Below are 20,549 nucleotides of genomic sequence, written 5' to 3'. Positions count from 1 at the left end.
ACAGTGGCACAAACTGTGAGAAAAACATAAATCAATAAACAGAACAATGAAAAGAGCTGGCATAATAACCAAGATGAAAATGATCTAAATGTGAGGAACAGGCGTCTCAGTCATCGAAAGTAAGGGTGTGGTATTAGATCTTGTCATCTGCTTCTAGGGATAAGAATTTTACCGGATATGTACTTGGCTTTAATGTTTTGATCACTGTTAACTTTTTAAAATGGAAATGCAAAAAATGGGCAAATTAGATAAGATTGTAGGAAATTACTAATAAAGCAACTTAAGTATTTCTGTTGCAAATAAATAACAGGTGGCATTGCAGAGAAGCATCTATTGTGCAAGGACCCAGCTATGTGATCCCTGTAAAGATGAAAGTGTGGTAACAGTGAAGCACTTATACCTAGAAAAATCTGGATATTCCATAGCAAATACTTTCACTTTACCTTTGCTGAAATTTATTGTGCTTTTCATGTTAACTGAAATCAACCTGTGTGACTTTATTTTGTCATTTTTCAGTGCCCCTGATAAAAATCTTCGTCTTCCCTGTTCCAGGTTTAAGATCAGGAGTAGAAGAAGCAGGCACAAGTAAAGAGTGAAAAATATCATGGTGATCGGAAAGATAACATGAAAGGTCATCACTGAGCTTCACAGGCTAATTCCCCAGAGGAGACCTAAACCGCATCATTCAGTCATCATTCTGGACATTGATTTTTGGGTGTTCTGCCAGCTTCCAGGGTGCCCCACCTTACTAAGTTGCCACTCCCTACAATGCCTGGCCTATTGGGATACCATGCCAAAGTATCTGCCTTCTCAGCCAGTTCCTAGTATTTCAGAGAAAAGTAATAGTACCAGTGATTAAATGCATAATACATCATAAACCCACTTTTTTTTTTATAGAAGTTACTTGTACCTTTACAAAAACAAAGGGGAGGGAAGGAAAACTTGCATCTGTGCTGAACGTTCAGATACGTAGATTTACTAAACTATTACACACTTGAAGACAAACTACATTTTTCAAAATGGGTGGTAGGACCAAAATTCAGCTCTCAAGTACAGCAGGCATTTAACAGCCCAATATAAGTACAATTTCCAGTCCTCTCCATTCTAAGTTTACAAGTCATCAATGACTATAATGTCAATGTTCATGTTAAAAATAAATGCAATATAATTTTTGCTAATCTTTAGAAACATTTACAGAGCTTTTTCCCTACTCTCAATGTTTAACTGCTCACCTTTTCAAACTTTTAAGAAAAGGAGGTCTTCAGAGGAATGACATCACAGAGGAAGTGGGTAAGTAGTTTCTAAGGGGTTATAACAACTTGTACCCCACCTTTGGGGCCTTATTTTGTATAGGCCGATGAGCTGGGAAATTCCTTAATTCATGACTTTTGACCATTTTCATGCATATCCTTTAAATATCACAACAGTCCTGTGACATAATTATCCTATACCCATTATCTAAAATTCCATGCTATTAGTAACTTATTTCAGATTGTGGACACGTTGGCCATGTATCTAGTCTGACACCTTTTCATAAAATTAAATTTTCCTTTTTTAAAATTTAAGAGTAATTTGGGAATACAGAAAGCACACAGTTCAAGTGATACATTCATTCATTTAATGTATAGCTTATCTTCCAGGCACTGGGATACATCAGTGAACTAAACCGAACAAGGATCCCTGCCTTTGTGCCATTCAAATTCCAGCTGGAATACACACAATAAGCATAACTAAATAAATTATATGTTACAATATGATAAATCCTGTAGAAAAAAGTAAAGTTGAGTAGGATTAGAGGGACGGGGAGTGGTGGGGGTAGTGATTAGGTTGTAATATTAAATAGCATAGTCACAGTAAGCTCCATTGAGAAACTGACATTTGAGCAAATACTTGAAGGAGTTAACTATCCAGCTATCAGAGAAGAGAGAGGGAATAGTCCGTGCAAAAGCCCTATCATAGGACCAGGCCTAGAATGTGTGAAGGGCAGTGTGTACAAAGCAGAGGGTTTAAAGGGAAGAGGAAATGAGGTCAGAAAGGTAATGGAATAGGAGATTTGTAGGCTGTTGTAAATATTTAGCTCCTACTCTGAGAAAATGGAAAGCCATGGTAGGATTTTAAGCAGAAAAATGGAATGATCTGACATTTTTCCAGCATGACTTTGGCTGCCAAAACTACACTGGGCCAAAGGCAGAAACAGAGACACTGTTAGAGTCTTGCTGGGTAACCTGGGCTGAGACAGTGGAGACTTGGACCACAGGGATGGCAGCAGAGATGGTAAAAAGCTGTATCTGCATATATTTTGACAGCAGAGTCAACAGGGTTTTCTGACAGATTGGACGTGCAGTACGAGAGAAATATAAGATCACTAAGGCTTATGTTCTAGAATGTGGACTTGCCATCAACTGAGATAGGGAAGGCTATGAGTGGGAACAGGTTTTATGGGGAAAAATGAGGAAGTCAGTTTTGGACATGTTGAGTTTGAGATGAATATTAGACACTCTAATGAAGATAATGTGTATTGATCCCATACTATACAACAGACGTGTCATTTAACCTTTTTTCCCTCTTGCTAATGCTAACAGCCACAGAATTAGCAGTTGAAAAGTTCTAATTTATTTGGAATGTTAGAAAATGTGTTAAGTTACAGTAATTCCCATGAGCTATTATTCTCAATTCTGAAAGATATGAAACCTAAAAAGGGAATGTAAATGTTCATGTATGAGAGTAATATAAACCTGTCAGGTGTTAGGGGGAGGGCACACCACAAGGCTTCCCTGAAGGCTGTCCACATAAGCCAGCTTAACTCACGGTCCTAAACCATTTGTTGACAGTGATAACAATGGGCTAATGATTTTAAAGATGGTTCTGGGAATTTGACCTCTCGTAGGGGTATCTGAATAGTGAAGAATCAAGTAGACTTTGGAAAAGCATGATTAACATTTTAAATAGGTTTTTGTCTAGATATTTTCTTTGAAATTTCAGAAAGAAACTAAAGTGGTACTTACACATATTGAAAAACTGATCCTAGGAGATGGTGGGAACCAGGTTTCTCACTGTTGGAGTGGGAGGTTACAGACAAGAGAGGAAGGCTAAAATGATTCATGTGATATGGCGGATTAGGGTTGGAGACATCAGTAAGTACTCACGTTTGGCTTAATATAGACACAGATAGAGAAATACTCATAGATGTATATGTACCCAGCGTAGTATATGCCTATATTTCTTGCTCTGTCAGGTGAGAGGGCCTAGAAGCAAACACACTTCATCAGGAAAAAGCAAACCTAACATCCAGATCTTGGTTTCTAATACCATTTCCCATAAAAGCAATGAAGGCTTCTTAGAGAAATGGCTCATCCCTAGGCTATAGTAGGGAATATGCAAGATGAACCCGGAGCATCTTGTAGACTATTAGCAAGTGCTCAAAATCCTCCAGCACTGATGGGGTGTGTCAAAGAGTACAGGAGCCAACTGGAAAAGCTCCCAATGACCATAGCAAAGACAATTTGAACAAAATAAATAACACAGTTTGGATTATAACCCAAAGGATAAAATAAACACCCATGAGTGTATACTGATAAAAGTGATTGAATAAATAAATGAGAATAGGCAAATTTCTCAGGCAAAAGAATTCCAAATTTGTAAATATTTCTCTCTCAAGGAGATGGAGCATTAGCCCCCATCCCTTAAATGTGGACTGTATATAGTGACTTACTTCCAAAGAATACAGGGTAGAAAGGGGGGAAAATAATAATTTTATAGTAGAGACAAACACTACCTCAGCCAGATGATCAAGATTGACAAAGGCTTGATAGACAATGAGAAGAGAGATAAGCAGGGTAATTTCTCCTAACCACCGTCTCTTCCCCTTACTCATCGATTGCACAAATCTGGTCCACTGCTAAATGTTAGATGTGAACTTTATGGCCATTTCCCCATGCTCTGTTTTTTGGATTGTTTATTCTTTTACAGTACTTTGATTTTCCAGTTTTGGCTTATGAGGGAGTTTGCTCAACCTAGATCCAAAAATGCTTTGCTTACACCACTTCTGAGAATTAAAAACAGACATGATGTAAGTAACAATGTTGATTATTTCAGAACAAAATAAAACAAATTGTGAAAGGTTAAAAGCTAATTTGACCTTAATCTTTGTATATACATATAAGATGTGTAAAATTTTATAAGACTGGTTTCTAAAAGCAGTAATTCTCATTAGGTAGTAAATTTTGCATTTAATCTAGGGTATAGCTCTTAAAAATAATATACATTCCTCTTCAATTAGTGTATTTTTCTGACAAACCTGATCAGTATATATTGTCATTCTAGATAACTGAGCCCTCAAAAATCTGTTTTCCCTACTTTGCTGTTTATGTAGGTCTCATTTCATTTTTAAGGCCCCTCAACTAAGAAAGATATTCTATAGGTTAAAAAATGTATTTTACTTTTACAGTAATTAAGTGTATATCCTCAGAGAATAAATTTTTTTTTCATTTTTCACTATTATGGATCCATACAAGTTATATACACATTTCTAATATTGAGATATCTTGTTCAGGATATCATGATTTATTACAGCATTATATAGAAGTCAACATGCAATTTTCTAGCACATAAAGACCAGGCAAGTTTTCTTTGCAAATGCCAACACGGATGTTGTTTGGTGACTTAAATTTAAAACTACAGTTAACCTCACTATATGCAGTTTTTTAAAACCTACAATTTTGTGAACACATAAGAAATCATAAATGCTAATATTTGTTCTGGACCTCCCTGTTGTTCATGGCAACAAAATTTATCCTCTATGGAATGGAATAAGAGTCTGTTGCGTATTAAAAAACTACTCAAGTTCAGCCTCTAAATATAGGCTTTGGCAGTTAAATATAGTTGCTCTAAACTTTTGTGTTTTCTAGCTTCAAAAGAGGGCAGGGGAAAGACCCTTAAGAAATGTTTTCAAACAGTGAGGATTCCTTAGCTTAAAAGCATTCATGCCATTACTATGTGAAGGTATTGGGGGGAGGGGGAACACCCTAGTCTTTTTTCATACTCTCAACTGGTAGCAATCAACATAACATGACTCTTAGAAACCAAAATATTTTATGTGTCCAGAGTACTCTTCTAAGAGGAAATGAGAATGTTTTGCAAATCACTGCAGGAATCATAAACAGGGGAGACGGCAAAAGAACCCAGGGATGTGCCATAATACAACAGTCAAATGGGGTCAGGTAGAAGGGTGGAAAGAATTATGCCTGTGGCAAGTGCAAGTTTATAAACCCCAGTTTCTCCAGGTCGTAAGGGGCATCTGCATCCCCATGATGGCTAGTGGTCACAACACTAGACTTAAACCAAAAGTTGCTATTCGGTTTTTTGTTTTGCTTAGCTTTTCATATGCCGGCTGTCTCTTCTCATTGTCACCTGAGTGAGGTCTCTGCTGACATCCCTGGCTGTGGTGTCTTTTACCATCAGTGATTCATCTCAACCCATTAAATGTTGGCACAGATAGTATTAATAGCCAAGGGTCAAGACTTTTAGTTTCTTGCCTAAAAGTTGCTGTTGTTGACAGCTCACTGCCTATGGATCTGACTCCGAAAGAAATAGGTCACTTACTGACCCACCAACATCACCTCCTTGATTTGAGGGTAGGGGGACTTCTCATCTGAAAATTGACACAGCCCACCCAGACTAATTTGAAAGAGATAGGATTGCTGCTGAAAAGTCAAGGAAGCAAGCCGCATACACTGAATGGTAAGACTGGAGATTAGGTTGTGAACTTGGCAAGAATAGAGCCTATGATGGGAGCAACAACAACTGAATCTTGGCTGATGCCATTGCTCAAAGGAAACTGATAAATCCTGAATTTTCCATTTATGTGTAATAGCTGTGACTTTGTTCCTACATAGTTTGTGATAAATTTCTAAGCATTGCTAAATTAACTCTTACTGCATCAACTTGAAGGAAATCTGTTGTATCAGAAAGAATTAACATATATCCAAGGAGATAGAAACATATTTTAGACTAAATAAAATACCTTAATCTTGTGAAAGGTCCTGCTGAGCTAAGAAACTATAAAACACTTTATTTCGGAGCACTTTCTGCTTCTGATGGCACAGAATCAACAGTCTGGAAAGCTTAATGACTATTTACCAAGAGAAAAGGTCAGAATTCTCTTACGTCTAACTTGTGGAGAATTCTGTAAGACCGAGAAGATAGTTTAGTCTTCAGGTCTATTGTTCTAAATTCATCTCTTTTATGGACCCCAGTAATTTCAGAGATGTGCTTTAAAGTAGAGTAGCTTCTGTTTTCATCACTTTTGACAACTATGAAGGTTTTCATCATTACAGATGAACATAAATTCCAGCCTACATTCTGGAGATAAATAACCCCTCCCATGAGTATCTTATAGGGTCACCGTGATTACCAGGTTACTGGATCTTCTAGTCTCAGTAAGTAGAAAACTATAGGATAACAGTTTCAAATCGTTCACTGAACCAGATTAAGAAAGAGAAAAAGTGAGAGCTTTAAAACCACTTGACTAGTGCTGTTCAGTTAGTCATAACAAAAGCAAAGGTATGCATCTCCTTATTTTCTCCACCACCTTCACTGGTTTTTTTCATGACAGTAACCAAACCAACACCAAACCTTTGCAGAAGCCATCATGAATCACACTACATGTCTTTTGTCACATCCTGATGTGAGAAGAGTAGGAATAAACCTCTCCTCTCTACAAACTCAAGGTCATCCAAACCTACTGATTCACTGTCTTGGAAATATTTAAAATACTTTGGTAGATTCCCAACATATTACATCACCCTTTAAGTTGACAACAGACTGGTAGGAAAAAACAAACAAGGTCTGTAGACATAAAAGTCCCAAGTAGTCAATCTTTGGGGACTATATTTTTTGCCTAGAAACTGCATCCATTCCCCTAACTTGACTATTACCTATACGCTGACGACACCCAAATCTATATATGGACACAGACCTCTTTTCCAAGTTCAGGAACCACAATTGCAACTATGTAGTGAACATGTCTACCTGAGTTTCTCTTAGGCAATTCAAACCAGGTAAGTCTAAATTTGAACCTGTATTACCTTTTTGCAGAACTTGCTCTTTCCTCTTTCCCCTTGCTCATCTACCTTCTCATCCAAACCAGAACCTCGGACTTTTCCTGCTACTTCACTCCTAAATCTAATCAATCTCAAGTGCTAGTACTTTACTCAGTCCTCTCTTTCCTGTCATTGCCAGGTTTTCATCATCACCTGCTTGGACTGTTACCATGGCCTTCTAACTGGTTTGTCTCCAGCAGTGTCGGCCCTCTCAAGTCCGTCCTCTACACCGCTGCCAGAGTGATCTTTCTCAAATTCAAAACAGATCATGTCTCTCCTTAAAATTCTTCATGGGCTTTCCAGTGCTTGTAACCCATGGTGTATAAGGCACTTCAGCAGCCAGTCTGTCTACCTCTCCAGCCTTACTTCTTCTTTCCACTCTGCATCTCCCTTGCGCTTTACACTCCTGCAGTAGTGAATTCTTTGTAATGCTACGGAAAATACCTCCTAAGCCTTCTGCACCCATGCCTTTGCATGTACTGTGTTCTAAAACTCCACTCCTCTGCTCCCTGACTGCCTGATGAATTCCTTCTTCTACATCATCTAAAATCCTATTGATAGGTCGTCTTCCAAGATGAGTTTAATCACTTCCTTTCCCATATTACTTCCTATGTCATAATACTTTTTACTTCCTATCCAATATTACTATGCATTTATACAAAATATAGAAGGAACATATCAAAACCCTTACAATTATTATAAATACTTGCACTTCTGCCTCCCCAGGACTGTGATTCATTAAGGGCACAATTTTGTATTCAGTTTTATGACCCAGATGACTAGCATCTGGCACACTGTACACTCAGTAATATTGGCTATTCTTGGACGATTCTACAGTTTATTCAACTACCAAAGAGGGAGCGTACGCCATTACACCCCGAGCTACTATTCATCCCACAAAAGTCACATAAGTTGATAACATATCAACATAAATGTATCTTTGTCAGATGATCAATCAGTTGATTGAAATACTCTTTTTCTCTGTAAATCTGTTTTGGTACCTTCAGAAATCCAAAGGTCGTCACTCAGAAAAAATTTCAAAACTAAGTGTATGGCTTAAAACACCACAACTGCTCAGTAATATTAAATCTCTTATGTGGGGAAAGTTATAGGCAATAGTAACTGGCTACTGGTGTTGGTATCATGGCTATGGTTTGTGTGTATACATAAACACACACACTGTTTGAGGTGTATGTCCCCGTCTACTCCCCCAGTGAGACAGAAGTGGGGGCTATCTTTTATACTGCTTTATTTCTCTGCAGTATTTCCCACATATCGTGTCTGCCCAATAGACATGTGACCCTGGTCTAATAACAGTGGTGGAGTTCACGGGGAGGCTGCATTAGTGCAAAGTACTAGCCAGGAGCTAGGACTCCTGACTAGCTGTGATAAAAAGGAAAAAAGTTAAGTCCTTGTCCTAAATGAGCTTATAGATAAGTGAGAAGAGGAAGTAAAACTTTTGAGGACCTATTATGCATGATCCTGATTGGGCATTTGATATAAATTATCTAATTTAGTCCTCACAAAAACTCTGCAAGATAGGCTCTTTATTATCTCTATTTTACAGGTGGTAAGGGAACTAACTCCGAACAATTTGCTCAAGAACACACAGCTAGTATGTGCCAGTGCCGGTATCAGTATCTGGGTTAAGAGCCCACATTCTCAACTCATATTCTATACTGCAAGCATTTTGTATGTGAGATCTGAAAGAAACTTAAAAACTGATACTCAAAATTTTATATGTCCATCCCACTGATCTTCAAGATGCACAGTATGAGAGTTTTTTGTACAACTCTAGCATAATAGCTTTGCAGAGAAGGCAGTACAATGCGATGAATTAGAGCTCATGCTCTCGAGTCAAGTCTGCCTCAAGTGCCATCCAGGCTCTACCTCATATGAGCTGTGTTTCCATGGTTACTTACTCCCTCAGAACTTCAGTTTTTGCATCCATGAAATAAAGAGAGTAATACTATCTTATAGGGTGAATATGAAGATTAAATTATATAATACTTGCAAAATCCTTAATAAAGAATAAATACCAATATTAGTAAATTAACAGCAATAAAAGCCAACAACAACAACAACAAAAAAACCTACAAAAAGAGTATTACTTACAGAAGCCAGTAATCTTCCATCTTCCTTCATGGCAAGATAGCGATTTGCACATACTCCTTTGATGGACACAACCCCTCTCTCTTCCGCTTGAAGTTGCAGTTTGACTGTAATGGAAAAATCACCTTTGTGGCATCACAGAAAAAAAGAGCCATCTACACATTTACACAACATGAAGACAAGAGCAATCCGCTAATCCACTCTGGAGGTTTGGCAAGGTGGGGAGACGGGACGGGTGTCGATTAGATCATATTGGGGTGAAATGCAGATCCTCTAGAACACGAGTGCCTCTAGACCCCTTCTTACTCAGGGACCCCTTCTTACTCAGGGTCAGTGGGCAGAGAAGAGCGGCAGAACAGGGAGTGTTTTCCTTTGATAGGCAATTAGCCTCCACTTGGCTCCGTTAAATGCTTACATGTTTATAAAAGTGAACATATTTTAAAGTACATAAAAATGTAGGGGCACCTGGGTGGCTTAGTCAGTTAAGCCGCCGACTCTTGGTTTCAGCTCAGATCATCCTCTCAGGGTCCTGGGATTGAGCCTGGCTTCAGGCTTTGCACTCAGTGGGCAGTCTGCTTGTGGATTCTCCCCCTCCCGCTGCCCCCCCCCAATGCTCATGCTTTCTCTCCCTCTCTCCAATAAATATTTTTTAAAAATAAAAGTACATAAAAAGGTAGACCACTTGTGAGAATTTCCACACTACTGCCTAAGTTTAAACTTACTAAAAGTTTTTTTTGAGAGTGCACACGATGGTGGGGGAAGGGGCAGAGGGAGAGGGAGAGAATCTTAAGCAGAGTCCACATTTAACCAACTAGCAGAGTCACCCCAGTGCCTCTTTAAAGATAATTTTAACCAACTCTTCACAAATAAAATATACTTGATCACTATAATCTTTTGGTTTGTATTTCCTTAAGTTTCTACACATCTTATTTCTAGCTTCCCCTTTAATATAATACCAATGCATTTTTCTTTCTTTACAGACGGGTTACGATGTATACATTTTGGGAGGGGGTGGCAAATCTCTATCTCATAAAAAACAAAATGCTCATACTTAATTTGCTTTTACAGTGTGTTGAAAGATTTTCAGAATGTAAGATCCTGAAGAGGATGACCTGTTCTACTGCAGATCATAGGGGGGAAAATATTACATGATTATGATTGTGCCATAAAGATAATTATCTAATTCAAATAAAAATGAAGTTAACAGCTTCTGTTTTTCTATTCAGAGGTACCATTCTCCTGCCTAAAATGTATTCTCCAAAATGTATTTTAGCTAACAGAGGTTACATAAAAAACAGATTCTGGGGCTAAATAATAGGAAACTCTTGGTTAAGCCAAGTTAACTCTTTACTGCCAAACTTCTCAGACCTTTGCTTCTTATAACCTGCATTATAAATCACCATAAGGGGATCAAGTATACATTCTTTATAAAATTTACCTGGACTCAGAATGAATTTTTTCATAGGCCATTATGTGGCCTATGAACATATCTAGGACATTCTTGAGAGCAATAAAAAAAAACGTAGTAAATATTCAAATGTTTAGAAATCAGCATAATATTAATCAGATAGCATTAGAAACAAAGTAAGTTAATTTTCCCAGGTGTTTCTAGGTAGCTAGGGAAACATGACATGAAAAAGCAATGTTTGAAAAATTCTGGAATTATTAACTTTATTAGATATGTCATAGTAATTATGTCTTAAAATTTTCTGTATCAGGCAGAGCAACCTACAGGTGAAACAAGACATAACATCTGGGATTAACTTTAAAACATTTTAGCAATCAAAAATAAATAAAATATTCTAGCAGCCAATCCATTTTTTTTATAAAGTGGGCAGCATAAAACAAGATTGATTAACCTATGTCAATAGTTATTAGAAGCTTGGGATTTTATTATTCTATTTGCACTACTTTATGAATGTTTGAGAATTTACATTAAAAAAAAATCTGTTGAACATTTAATGCCTGATTCTCCTCTGTGTACCAGTCGCTCCTAGATTTCAGAGGCCATAGCATTAGGTGAGCCTGCACTTACCAGGCAAAATTTCTCTATAGAATCTTAAAAGATAATGTAAGGTAAAAGAAATACAATCAAACATGAAAACTAAACAAAGAAGGGCATAAAGTCTTTTTCACAACATTATAGGGAAGTGTAGAAAATAAGTTTTATTTTTAACAAATATAACCAAAATTGTCTTAATAAGTATGACCAAACCTTGTATACAGCTCTAAAGTGATCCAGATAAGCCATATTAATTATGAATACATTTTTATCTCTTTTTAACTCGTAAGGCTGCATAAATGCTCATGAGGCGAAATTGCATAATCGCTGTACTTTCTTTTGGTGGTTTATCAATAAACTGTAGCCTAGCTGTAGCCCACCATCATTAAGTGTGTATTACTGGTCATAAGGGAGATTATGTATATTAATGTGGGGCCAATACCAGTGACTCAATACCTAAAGTAAATGCCATCATTCATTTATTCATTGATCTTTTACAGATTCCGTGGGTATTCCACACTAGACGATTATCACTCATTAAGCCACTAAAAAATAAACATTAATTGTAGATGCTTAAAAAAGTTTCTATTGCCATATAATTATTAAAATATACACTCTAAAAATAACCACAGCCTAAAACAACAAGCTGTATAAGCCATAAAATCATAAATTTTCTTTAAAAACCCATTAAAGCTGAGATGAAAAGAACCCAAATGAACTAAATTCCACATACAAATGACCCCTTCCCAAAGAAGAGATGCCTAACTGCTTTTATCTCTGACACGAGAAAGAATAAACCTGCCAAAAAGGGAAGTATGGAGAAGCCAGCTGAAACTTTATTAACTCTTAACAACTGTTGATGTGAGAAGTTAGAGTCTGAGGAGTTCTAATCAAAGAACGACTCCATACCCACCTGCCAGTTCTCTTTCACACAGCTTGCACCGAGTGCACAACCAACACACATCAAAGGCTGGGACACGACAGAAGGGCTGAGAAATTTTTGCTGAGTGCAAAGCAGCAGTTGGCTGAAGGCTAGGAGCAGGTCAATCTCTGAGTAAGATCTCTCTGACAAGCAACGAGCCTTCACCAAATGCAAAGCAGGATGAAGAGAGATCTTCCAAGACAAGCCAGGGGTTGAGTTCAAGAGCAAGGCTAACTGCTGACCTACCCAAACAGTTGGCAGCTGGGCTATAAGGCAAAATAGAATACAAAAAAAGTACCAAATTAATCCAAAAGAAGGAAGGAAAAGAGAAACTGGACAAAGAACAGATGGGGAAATTAGAAAACAAGTGCGAAGATGGCAGATTAAACCCAGCATATCAATAATTACACTAAATGTAAATTAACATTTACATTTAAGGGAAAAAAATTGTCAAGATAAAAAGGCAAAACTCAACTGTGTTGTTTGTAAGAAAAATGCTTTAAATATAAAGACAAAGGCAAATTGAAAGTAAAAACGTGGGGAAAAACGTAAAATGCACACCCAGGTATAATAATGCTGATATGGCTATGTTAGTATCTGATAATGTGGACTTCCAGGCAAGTACTGTGGAGGTGAACAAGGTGATTGCATGATGATAAGAGGTCAGATATGTCAAGACAACATAATAATCTTAAATGTGTAGCACCTAATAATAGAATCCTAAAATATCTCAAGCAAAATTTGACAGAATAAAGCAATAAGAATATGGAATATATGAATAACACTACCTACCAACTTGACCTGACTTTTTTCTTTTTATATCATGTAGCTTTCATTACCTGAGACTTTATTCTCCTCTTAACATCATAGTCAGTTGAAAACTGTGCTAAAAAAAAAAAATTAACTGCCATCATTGTAAGCTACCCTATGCTTATTTGCCTAGTGAACTTGAGTTGTTCAAATCAATTAACTCCAGCTGACAAGTTCTTTTTCTAAAGTCACCATGATATTAAGTAATATCAAGGGCTCTTGTCCTGAACTAATTGGTTCCTTTGTTTGTTAACAGTCTGTAATAATTCATATATGATGCAATTCATTTAAAGTGTACATACAATTCAGTGGATTTCAGTAGTCACAGAGTTGTGCAACCGTTACTACAATCAATTTTAGAACATTTTCATCATCCCATACCCTTCAGTATTCACCTCCCATGTCCCCAATAGCACCATCCCCAGGCCTACACTACCACTAATCCACTTCCTGTCTCTATAGATTTTCCTATTCTGGATATTTCATATAGATGGAATCATGCAGTTTATGGTCTTTTATGACGGCTTCTTTCACTTAGCATAAGGTTTTCAAGGTTCATCCGTGTGGTAGCCATTATCACTACTTAATTCCTTTTTATTGCCAAATAACATTCCATTGACTAGATAAACCACATTTAACTGCACTGGTTGATGAACATCTATCTTGTTTCCAATTTGGGGCTACTATGAATTATACTGCTATGAACATGCTACAGAAGCAAGATTTTGGGTAGACATTTTCATTTCTTCTGGGTATACACTGAAAAGTCAAATTACTAAGTCATATGCTGACTATGGTTAATCATTTAGGAATTGTCAGACTTTTCAAAGCAACCATTTTACAGTTTCACTAGAAATTGAGGGTTCCAGTTTCTCTACATCCAGACCGCATTTGCTATAGTCTGTGTTTTGGGTTTTTGTTTTTGGTGTTGGTTTTTTTTTTCCCCCTGTTTTTCTGTTTTTTTTTTTTTTAATGATTTTATTTATTTATTTGACAGAGATAGAGACAGCCAGCGAGAGAGGGAACACAGGCAGGGGGAGTAGGAGAGGAAGAAGCAGGCTTCCAGCGGAGGAGCCTGATGTGGGGCTCGATCCCAGAACGCCAGGATCACGCCCTGAGCCGAAGGCAGAGGCTTAACGACTGCGCCACCCAGGCGCCCCTGTTTTTCTGTTTTTATTATAGCCAGCCTATTTGGGTGTGAAGTGGTATCTCATAGCTTTGATATGTTGATATTTTTCTGTTGGGTAATGATATTAGGCATCTTTTCATGTACTCATTGGCTGTTTGTATATATTCTTTAGAGAAACATCTATTCAAATCCTTGGCTCATTTTTAAATTAGGTCGTCTTTTTATCACTGAGTTCTAAGAGCTCTTTATGGATTTGAGACACAAATCCCTAATCAGATATCTGATTTGCAAATATTTTCTCCCAACCTGTGGGTTGATTTTCCACTCTCTTGATGTTGTCCTTTGAAATAGAAACATCTTTAATTTTCATGAAATCCAGTTTACCAATTTTGTTATTATTGTGTTTTTATTGTCCTAAGAAACCGCTACATAATCCAGGGTCATGAATGAAGTTTTACAACTAAGCTTTTCTCTTATCCGTTTAGGTTTTGATCCATTTTAACCTTTTATGAGGTATGAAAATCCAGCGTCACTCTTTCACATGTGAATGTGCCCACCAAATTGACACTTAAAGACCACTACACCCAAACAGAATATGCATTCTTTTTAAGGAATAATCCCAAGAATAGATTATATACTGGCAATCAAACAAGTCTCAATACATTTAAAAGGATTAAAATCAAACAAAGTATTATATTAGAAATTAGTAACAATAAGTTATCTAGAAAATCCTCCAAATATTTGGAGATTAAGCAATATACTTCTAAAAAAAGCCACAGATAAATACAAGGGAAATTAGAAAATATTTCCTAATTGTATAATGGAAACTCAACATGCTTAAAGGGAAAGCTGTAGCGTTAAGTGTTTATATTAGAAAAGCAAAGACTGTGAAAATCAAAGCTTCTACCACGAGAACTAGAAAGAGATCCTTTTTTTTGCCATATTACTACTTTATGTTATATATATTTTTTATTTTAATTCCAGTTAACATACAGTGTTATATCAGTTTCAGGTTTACAGTATAATAATTCATTAGTTCCATACATCACCCAGTGCTCATCACAAGTGCACTCCCTATTCTCCCATCACCTGTTTCAGCCATCCCCTCACTCCCCTCCCCTCTGGTAACCAGATTGTTCTGTATTATTAAGAGTAAGAACTACAAAAAGATTTCTTTCTATTTTTTTAAGATTGTATTTACTTATTTGCCACAGAGAGAGACAGAGAGAGAGCACAAGCAGGGGGAGAGTCAGGCAGAGGGAGATGCAGGCTCCCTGCTGAGCAAGGAGCCCCATGCCAGGCTCAATCCCAGGACCCTGGGATCATGGCCTGAACTGAATCATGACCTGAGCTGAAGGCAGCTGCTTAACCAATTGAGCCACCCAGGTGTCCCTACAAAAAAATTTCTAATTAAGATCTCTAATTTCAATTAAGTCCAAAGTAATAGCAGAGGGAATACTTACTAATACATAAGGACATACATAAGGGACATATCAATAAAAGCAATGTGTAAACCCTTGCTTGAATTCTGATTAAAGCAAATATTTTTAAAATTTTTTGTAGAAAAATATAAGGCCAAGGGGAAATTTTAACTCTAACTGGATATTTTGTGCATCTAAGGGAATTTTTAAATTTTTATGCATGAGAATGGAACTGTGATTATTTTTTTAAGTCCTTATCTTTTAGAGATACATATTAATCATTTATGTATCTAATAGGTAATAAGTGTACAAATTACTTATATAATGACTTACATAATCATTTTCTAAAATATTTGATAAAATAATATGTCACCTAGGATATACTTCAAAATAATGCAGTACCAGGGAGGGGAAAAGGAGCTAGTGGAGGGTTAGATGAAACAACTGGTCATGTGATGATAACTACTGAGGCTGGGGGATGGATACATGATGATCTTTATACTGGTCCTTTTATTTTTGTATATATTTTAAACTTTCTCTAATAAAAAGTTTTGTAGGTTATAAAAGAACAAAACAAGTAACCAAAGGCATTTCATTGGGCAATAGTGCTAATTTGGGTTACAATGTATTGAAGGGTATTAATTATTCAACCTATCCTAAAAATACCATAGATCGGGTGACATAAGTGATAAACACTTATTTCTCGCAGTTCTGGAGGCTGAGGAATCCAAGATCAAGGTGCTATTAGCGTTGGTGTCTGGTGAGGTCCCTTTTTCTACACACCTTGTCAACACTTGTTTCTTGTGTTTTTGATTTTAGCCATTCTGACAGCCATTCTGAGAGGATATCTCATGATGGTTTGGTTTGCATTTCCCTGATGATGAGTGATGTTGAACAACTTTTCATATGTTTAGCCATCTGTATGTCTTCTTTGGAGAAATGTATATTTATTTCTTCTATTTTTTTTAATTGTATTACTTGGTGGGGTTCTTTTTTGGCATTGAATTGTGTAAGTTCTTTATATATTTTGGATACTGTTTACCAGATATGTCATTGCAAATACATTCTCCCATTCTGTAGGTTGTCTTTTAATTTTGTTGATTATTTCCTTGCTGTGCAGAAGCTTTTATTTGATGTAGTCCCGACAGTTTATTTTTGTTTTTGTTTTCCTTGCCTCAGGACCTATGTAAAAAGAAGTTGCTATGGCCAATATCAGAGAGACTGCCTATGCTCTCTTCTAGGATTTTTATGGTTTCAAGTCTCATATTTAGATCCTTAATCCACTTTTAATTTATTTTTGTGTATGGTGTAAGAAAGTGGCCCAGTTTCATTCTTTCGCATATAGCTGTCCACTTTTCCCAACACCATTTGTTGAAGAGATTATCTTTTTTCCTATACACTTGCCTCTTCTGTCAAAGATTAATTGACCACATAAATCGTGAGTTTATTTCTGGGCTCTCTATTCTGTTTCATTGATCTGTGTCTATTTTTGTGCCCATACCATACTGTTTTGATTACTACAGCTTTGTAGTATAACTTGAAATTAGATTGTGATACCTCCAGCTTTGTTCTTTTTCAAGATTGTTTTAGCTATTCAGGGTCTTTTGTGGTTCCATACAAATTTTAGGATTATTTGTTCTCGTTCTGTGAAATATGCTGTTGGTATTTTGATAGGGATTGTACTGAATCTATAGATTGCTTTGGATAGTATGTGCATTTTAACAATATTTGTTCTTCCAATCCATGAGCATGGAGTATCTTTTCATTTGTGTCGTCTTCATTTTCTTCCATCAGTGGTTTTTTTAGTTTTCAGAGTACAGGTCTTTCACTTCTTCGGTTAGGTTTATTCCTCGTTATCTTACTATTTTTGGTGCAACTGTAAATAGGACTGTTTCTTAATTTCTTTTTCTGCTGCTTCATTATTTGTGTATAGAGTGCAACAGATTTATTCTGTACATTGATTTTGTATCTTACCACCTTATCAAATTATCAGTTCCAGTAGTTTTTTGGTGGAGTCTTTAGGATTTTCTATCTATAGTATCATGTCATCTGCAGATAGTGAAAGTGTTACTTCTTCCTTACCAATGGATGCCTTTTATTCCTTTTTCTTATGTGATAGCTGTGGCTAGGATTTCCAGTACTGTGTTGAATAAAAGTGGTGAGAGAGGACATCCCAAAGGCCCCACCTTCTAATACCATTGCATTGGTGTTAGGACTTCAATGTATGAATTGGGGGAGGGGTGGAAACACAAACATCCAGTCCATAACAGGTATAAAAACTGTGTTAATGTTCAGATAGAGTCCCTCAGATACTCTTCAGATTCTACACAATATGAAATCTCAGCCAGTACTCAAAAATACTGAAACGTACAATCCAGTGAAAATAAATCTGGTTGCATTCAAGTTAGATTTTTAGTTTCACTGTTCCATGTTGCACTGGCTTCATGGAGAGGAAAGATACAATAATCATACTTGAGATTTAGAAGACACTTAACAAGCTAGTGGGTCTTAATGACTTAGCAAAAGCATAAGCCAAAGACACCTTTCATTTGCTGAGGGTAAGAGGGGAGGAAGGTCTTCATAAGGAGTGGTTTTAAATATTAAGTACTTTAAGAAAGGAAATGAAAGGAATTACATTAAATTTCCATATAAAGAGTACATTGTAAAATTTTCCACACTTGTCAGGAAAGAAAATACAATAAACAGACAAGACTGCAAAACAAAATTTGTTCTGAAAAATGGAGGATGACTTAATCATCAACTCTTCTGAATCATTAAAATCCATTCTGTCTGCATCTAACCAGGGAAGCTATCATCCTCAGCCTGGAAATGTAAAAGTGTCTAGAAATGTAAAATTAATTTGTATTTTTATACTTAGATAAATGTTAAAGCCTTGGTTTTTCACCTTATATAAAAACTAAACCCTACTTTAAACAGAGGTTTTCCGTTATACACTCGAAAATGTCTACCATAGCTATTAAAAAAAGATATTTTCTCCATGATAATACTATGAAGTTTGCCACCTAAAAAGTGCTCAATAAATTACTATAAAATAGAACATTCCTTGTTGTTATATATAATAAGTACTACTCTGTGGCACACACTGAGCTAGACTCTGGAATTATAATCTACTCTGGAAAACCTTCTATGGTCATTCCCTCCTCCCTTCTCTCCTCAGTTTAGGATAGGAACCCTCTCCTATATACTCTCATATTGTCCTGTTTTCTCCATTCAGAACAATGTTATACCATACTTATCTGTCCCTTCCTAACTACAAATTTCTTGAGGGCACAGAGAACTATCTTATCCATCTCTGTATCCCATGCATTAGCACAGTGCCAGGTGTACAGAAGTATCTAGTGAATGTTCGGTGGATGAAGGCATCTCATGCAAGAGAAAAATGGGTAAAGGAACAATTGCAGCAATGCCCTTGGTGTGATACCTGAGTTTTATACAGGTGCTGTGGGACTATAGAAAAGGACATGTCATTAGATGGAAAAATCAGGAAATCTTTCTAGGAGGGATGAGATTTCAGCTGTTTTGAAGGGTGAGTAGGAAGTAATTCCATGAAGAAGGTACAGGGTAGGGAGACAAGGAGGAATGATGTTCCAGGTAGAATGTCATTCTAGAACTGAGGCATGAAATAAGCCACATTCGTCCTAAACAGTCAAGTCCTAGGCAGCTAAAGCAATCAGCAAAATCCAGACTGAGAGCTTAAAACGCACATATTTAAAAAGCAAAGTAGAATATTTAAGGATGACTATTGGTGTGATGAAACTATTAAGACATCATAAGTGATTAAAATAAAAATCTGTATACTTCTATTGGGAAGGCAAGGGACTGTGATTTTAGAGAAGCTTCTCGGGTGGCTGGCAAAATTCTGTTTTTGTTTTTGTTTTTTTAAGATTTTATTTATTTATTTGACAGAGAGAGAGAGCATGCACAAGCCGGGCGAGCGGGAGAGGGAGGGGGAGAAGCAGGCTCCCCAGCTGAGCAGGCAGCCCAATGCGGGACTCGATCCCAGGACCCCGAGACCATGACCCGAGCTAAAGGCAGACGCTTAACCGACTGAGCCACCCAGGCATTCCCCAAAATTCTGTTTTATCTGAGGGACAGTAACAAGAATGTTCACCTAGTAACTCATTAAAGTACAAGATGTTTTATGTGGTTTTCTGTATCAATGATATATATATATGCTATAAAAAAACACTATATTAAAAGACCTTTTTAAAGTGGACCTTGGACACTGATTTAACCAGATCACTTCAGCAAGCTGGAGACCACTCACAATATTAAGTTTTTGGATACACAGAAGTCAACAATTTTGATAAACAGACTTCTGGTGGCTTTCTAATGTTGATATTAAATCCAGTAAGATGAACTTGGAAAAACAGTATGCTACCCAACTTTTTTTTTGTTATACCAAAAAAACAAAACAAAACAAAACCCCAAAAACTGTAAACCACAAAGCTGAAGGATCTCATCATTAGGCAAGATCTTAGTGGTCAATGAGTCCCATCACTATACAGTTACATCTTAAATCCCATTTACAATATCCAAGAGAAACAGCTGTCTTACTTTTACTTGAAAATCTTTAGCAAAGGAAAATTTACAATCTTCCTAAAATGATTTGGCTATGTTAGCAAAGGAACAGAAACCCTGGTCATCCTAAACAAACCACTCAAATGTTCAAGTGCTCAGATTATTAGCACTTGACACATTTAACTACGCAGTATAACCAAAAAGCCAAATTATTATCCCAGGGTTATTGCCACTGGTCAAAATATTTTCGAACTCCTTGGGAATTTCCCCCAGAATTCGTATTGTTTTCTTTTGAATATGCTCAAGGATGATAAATCTTAAAATCAGAAATACCAATTTGTTAGAGGTGTAAAGGACTTCAGAGATTATTCAGTGTACCTGTCTCATTTATAAATAAGGAAGCTGACATTTAAAAGAGTTTTGTCTCTGTTGAAAGAATAGCATTCTTGGAAACCGTCAAGTCTGTGTTTCCAAGAATGGTGAATATATTTATTCATTCATTCAATAAACA

At 36.7% G+C, this 20,549-nt stretch overlaps 2 protein-coding genes across 3 annotated transcripts in view; one reads left to right on the top strand and one right to left on the bottom strand.

The window, feature by feature from the left end:
• Positions 1–4,132, top strand: part of NUDT6 (nudix hydrolase 6) — a 33,080-nt gene extending 28,948 nt beyond the window's left edge. For both annotated transcript variants that reach the window (XM_087866432.1, XM_045799035.2), the window contains one exon: positions 553–4,132. The gene's annotated coding sequence lies outside the window, so the exon portion shown is untranslated. The remainder of the gene's footprint in view (positions 1–552) is intronic.
• FGF2 (fibroblast growth factor 2) overlaps positions 1–20,549 on the bottom strand; it is a 66,978-nt gene that overhangs the window by 7,350 nt on the left and 39,079 nt on the right. Inside the window, exon 2 of the mRNA XM_045798657.2 lies at positions 9,216–9,319. Within this exon, the coding sequence (XP_045654613.2) occupies positions 9,216–9,319 (104 nt within the window). The remainder of the gene's footprint in view (positions 1–9,215; positions 9,320–20,549) is intronic.

The sequence above is a fragment of the Ursus americanus genome, chromosome 13, assembly GCF_024610735.1.
Source record: "Ursus americanus isolate L20-20 chromosome 13, mUrsAme1.1.p, whole genome shotgun sequence".
NCBI classification, from domain to species: Eukaryota; Metazoa; Chordata; class Mammalia; order Carnivora; family Ursidae; genus Ursus; species Ursus americanus.
This window is presented reverse-complemented; position numbering and strand designations above follow the sequence as displayed.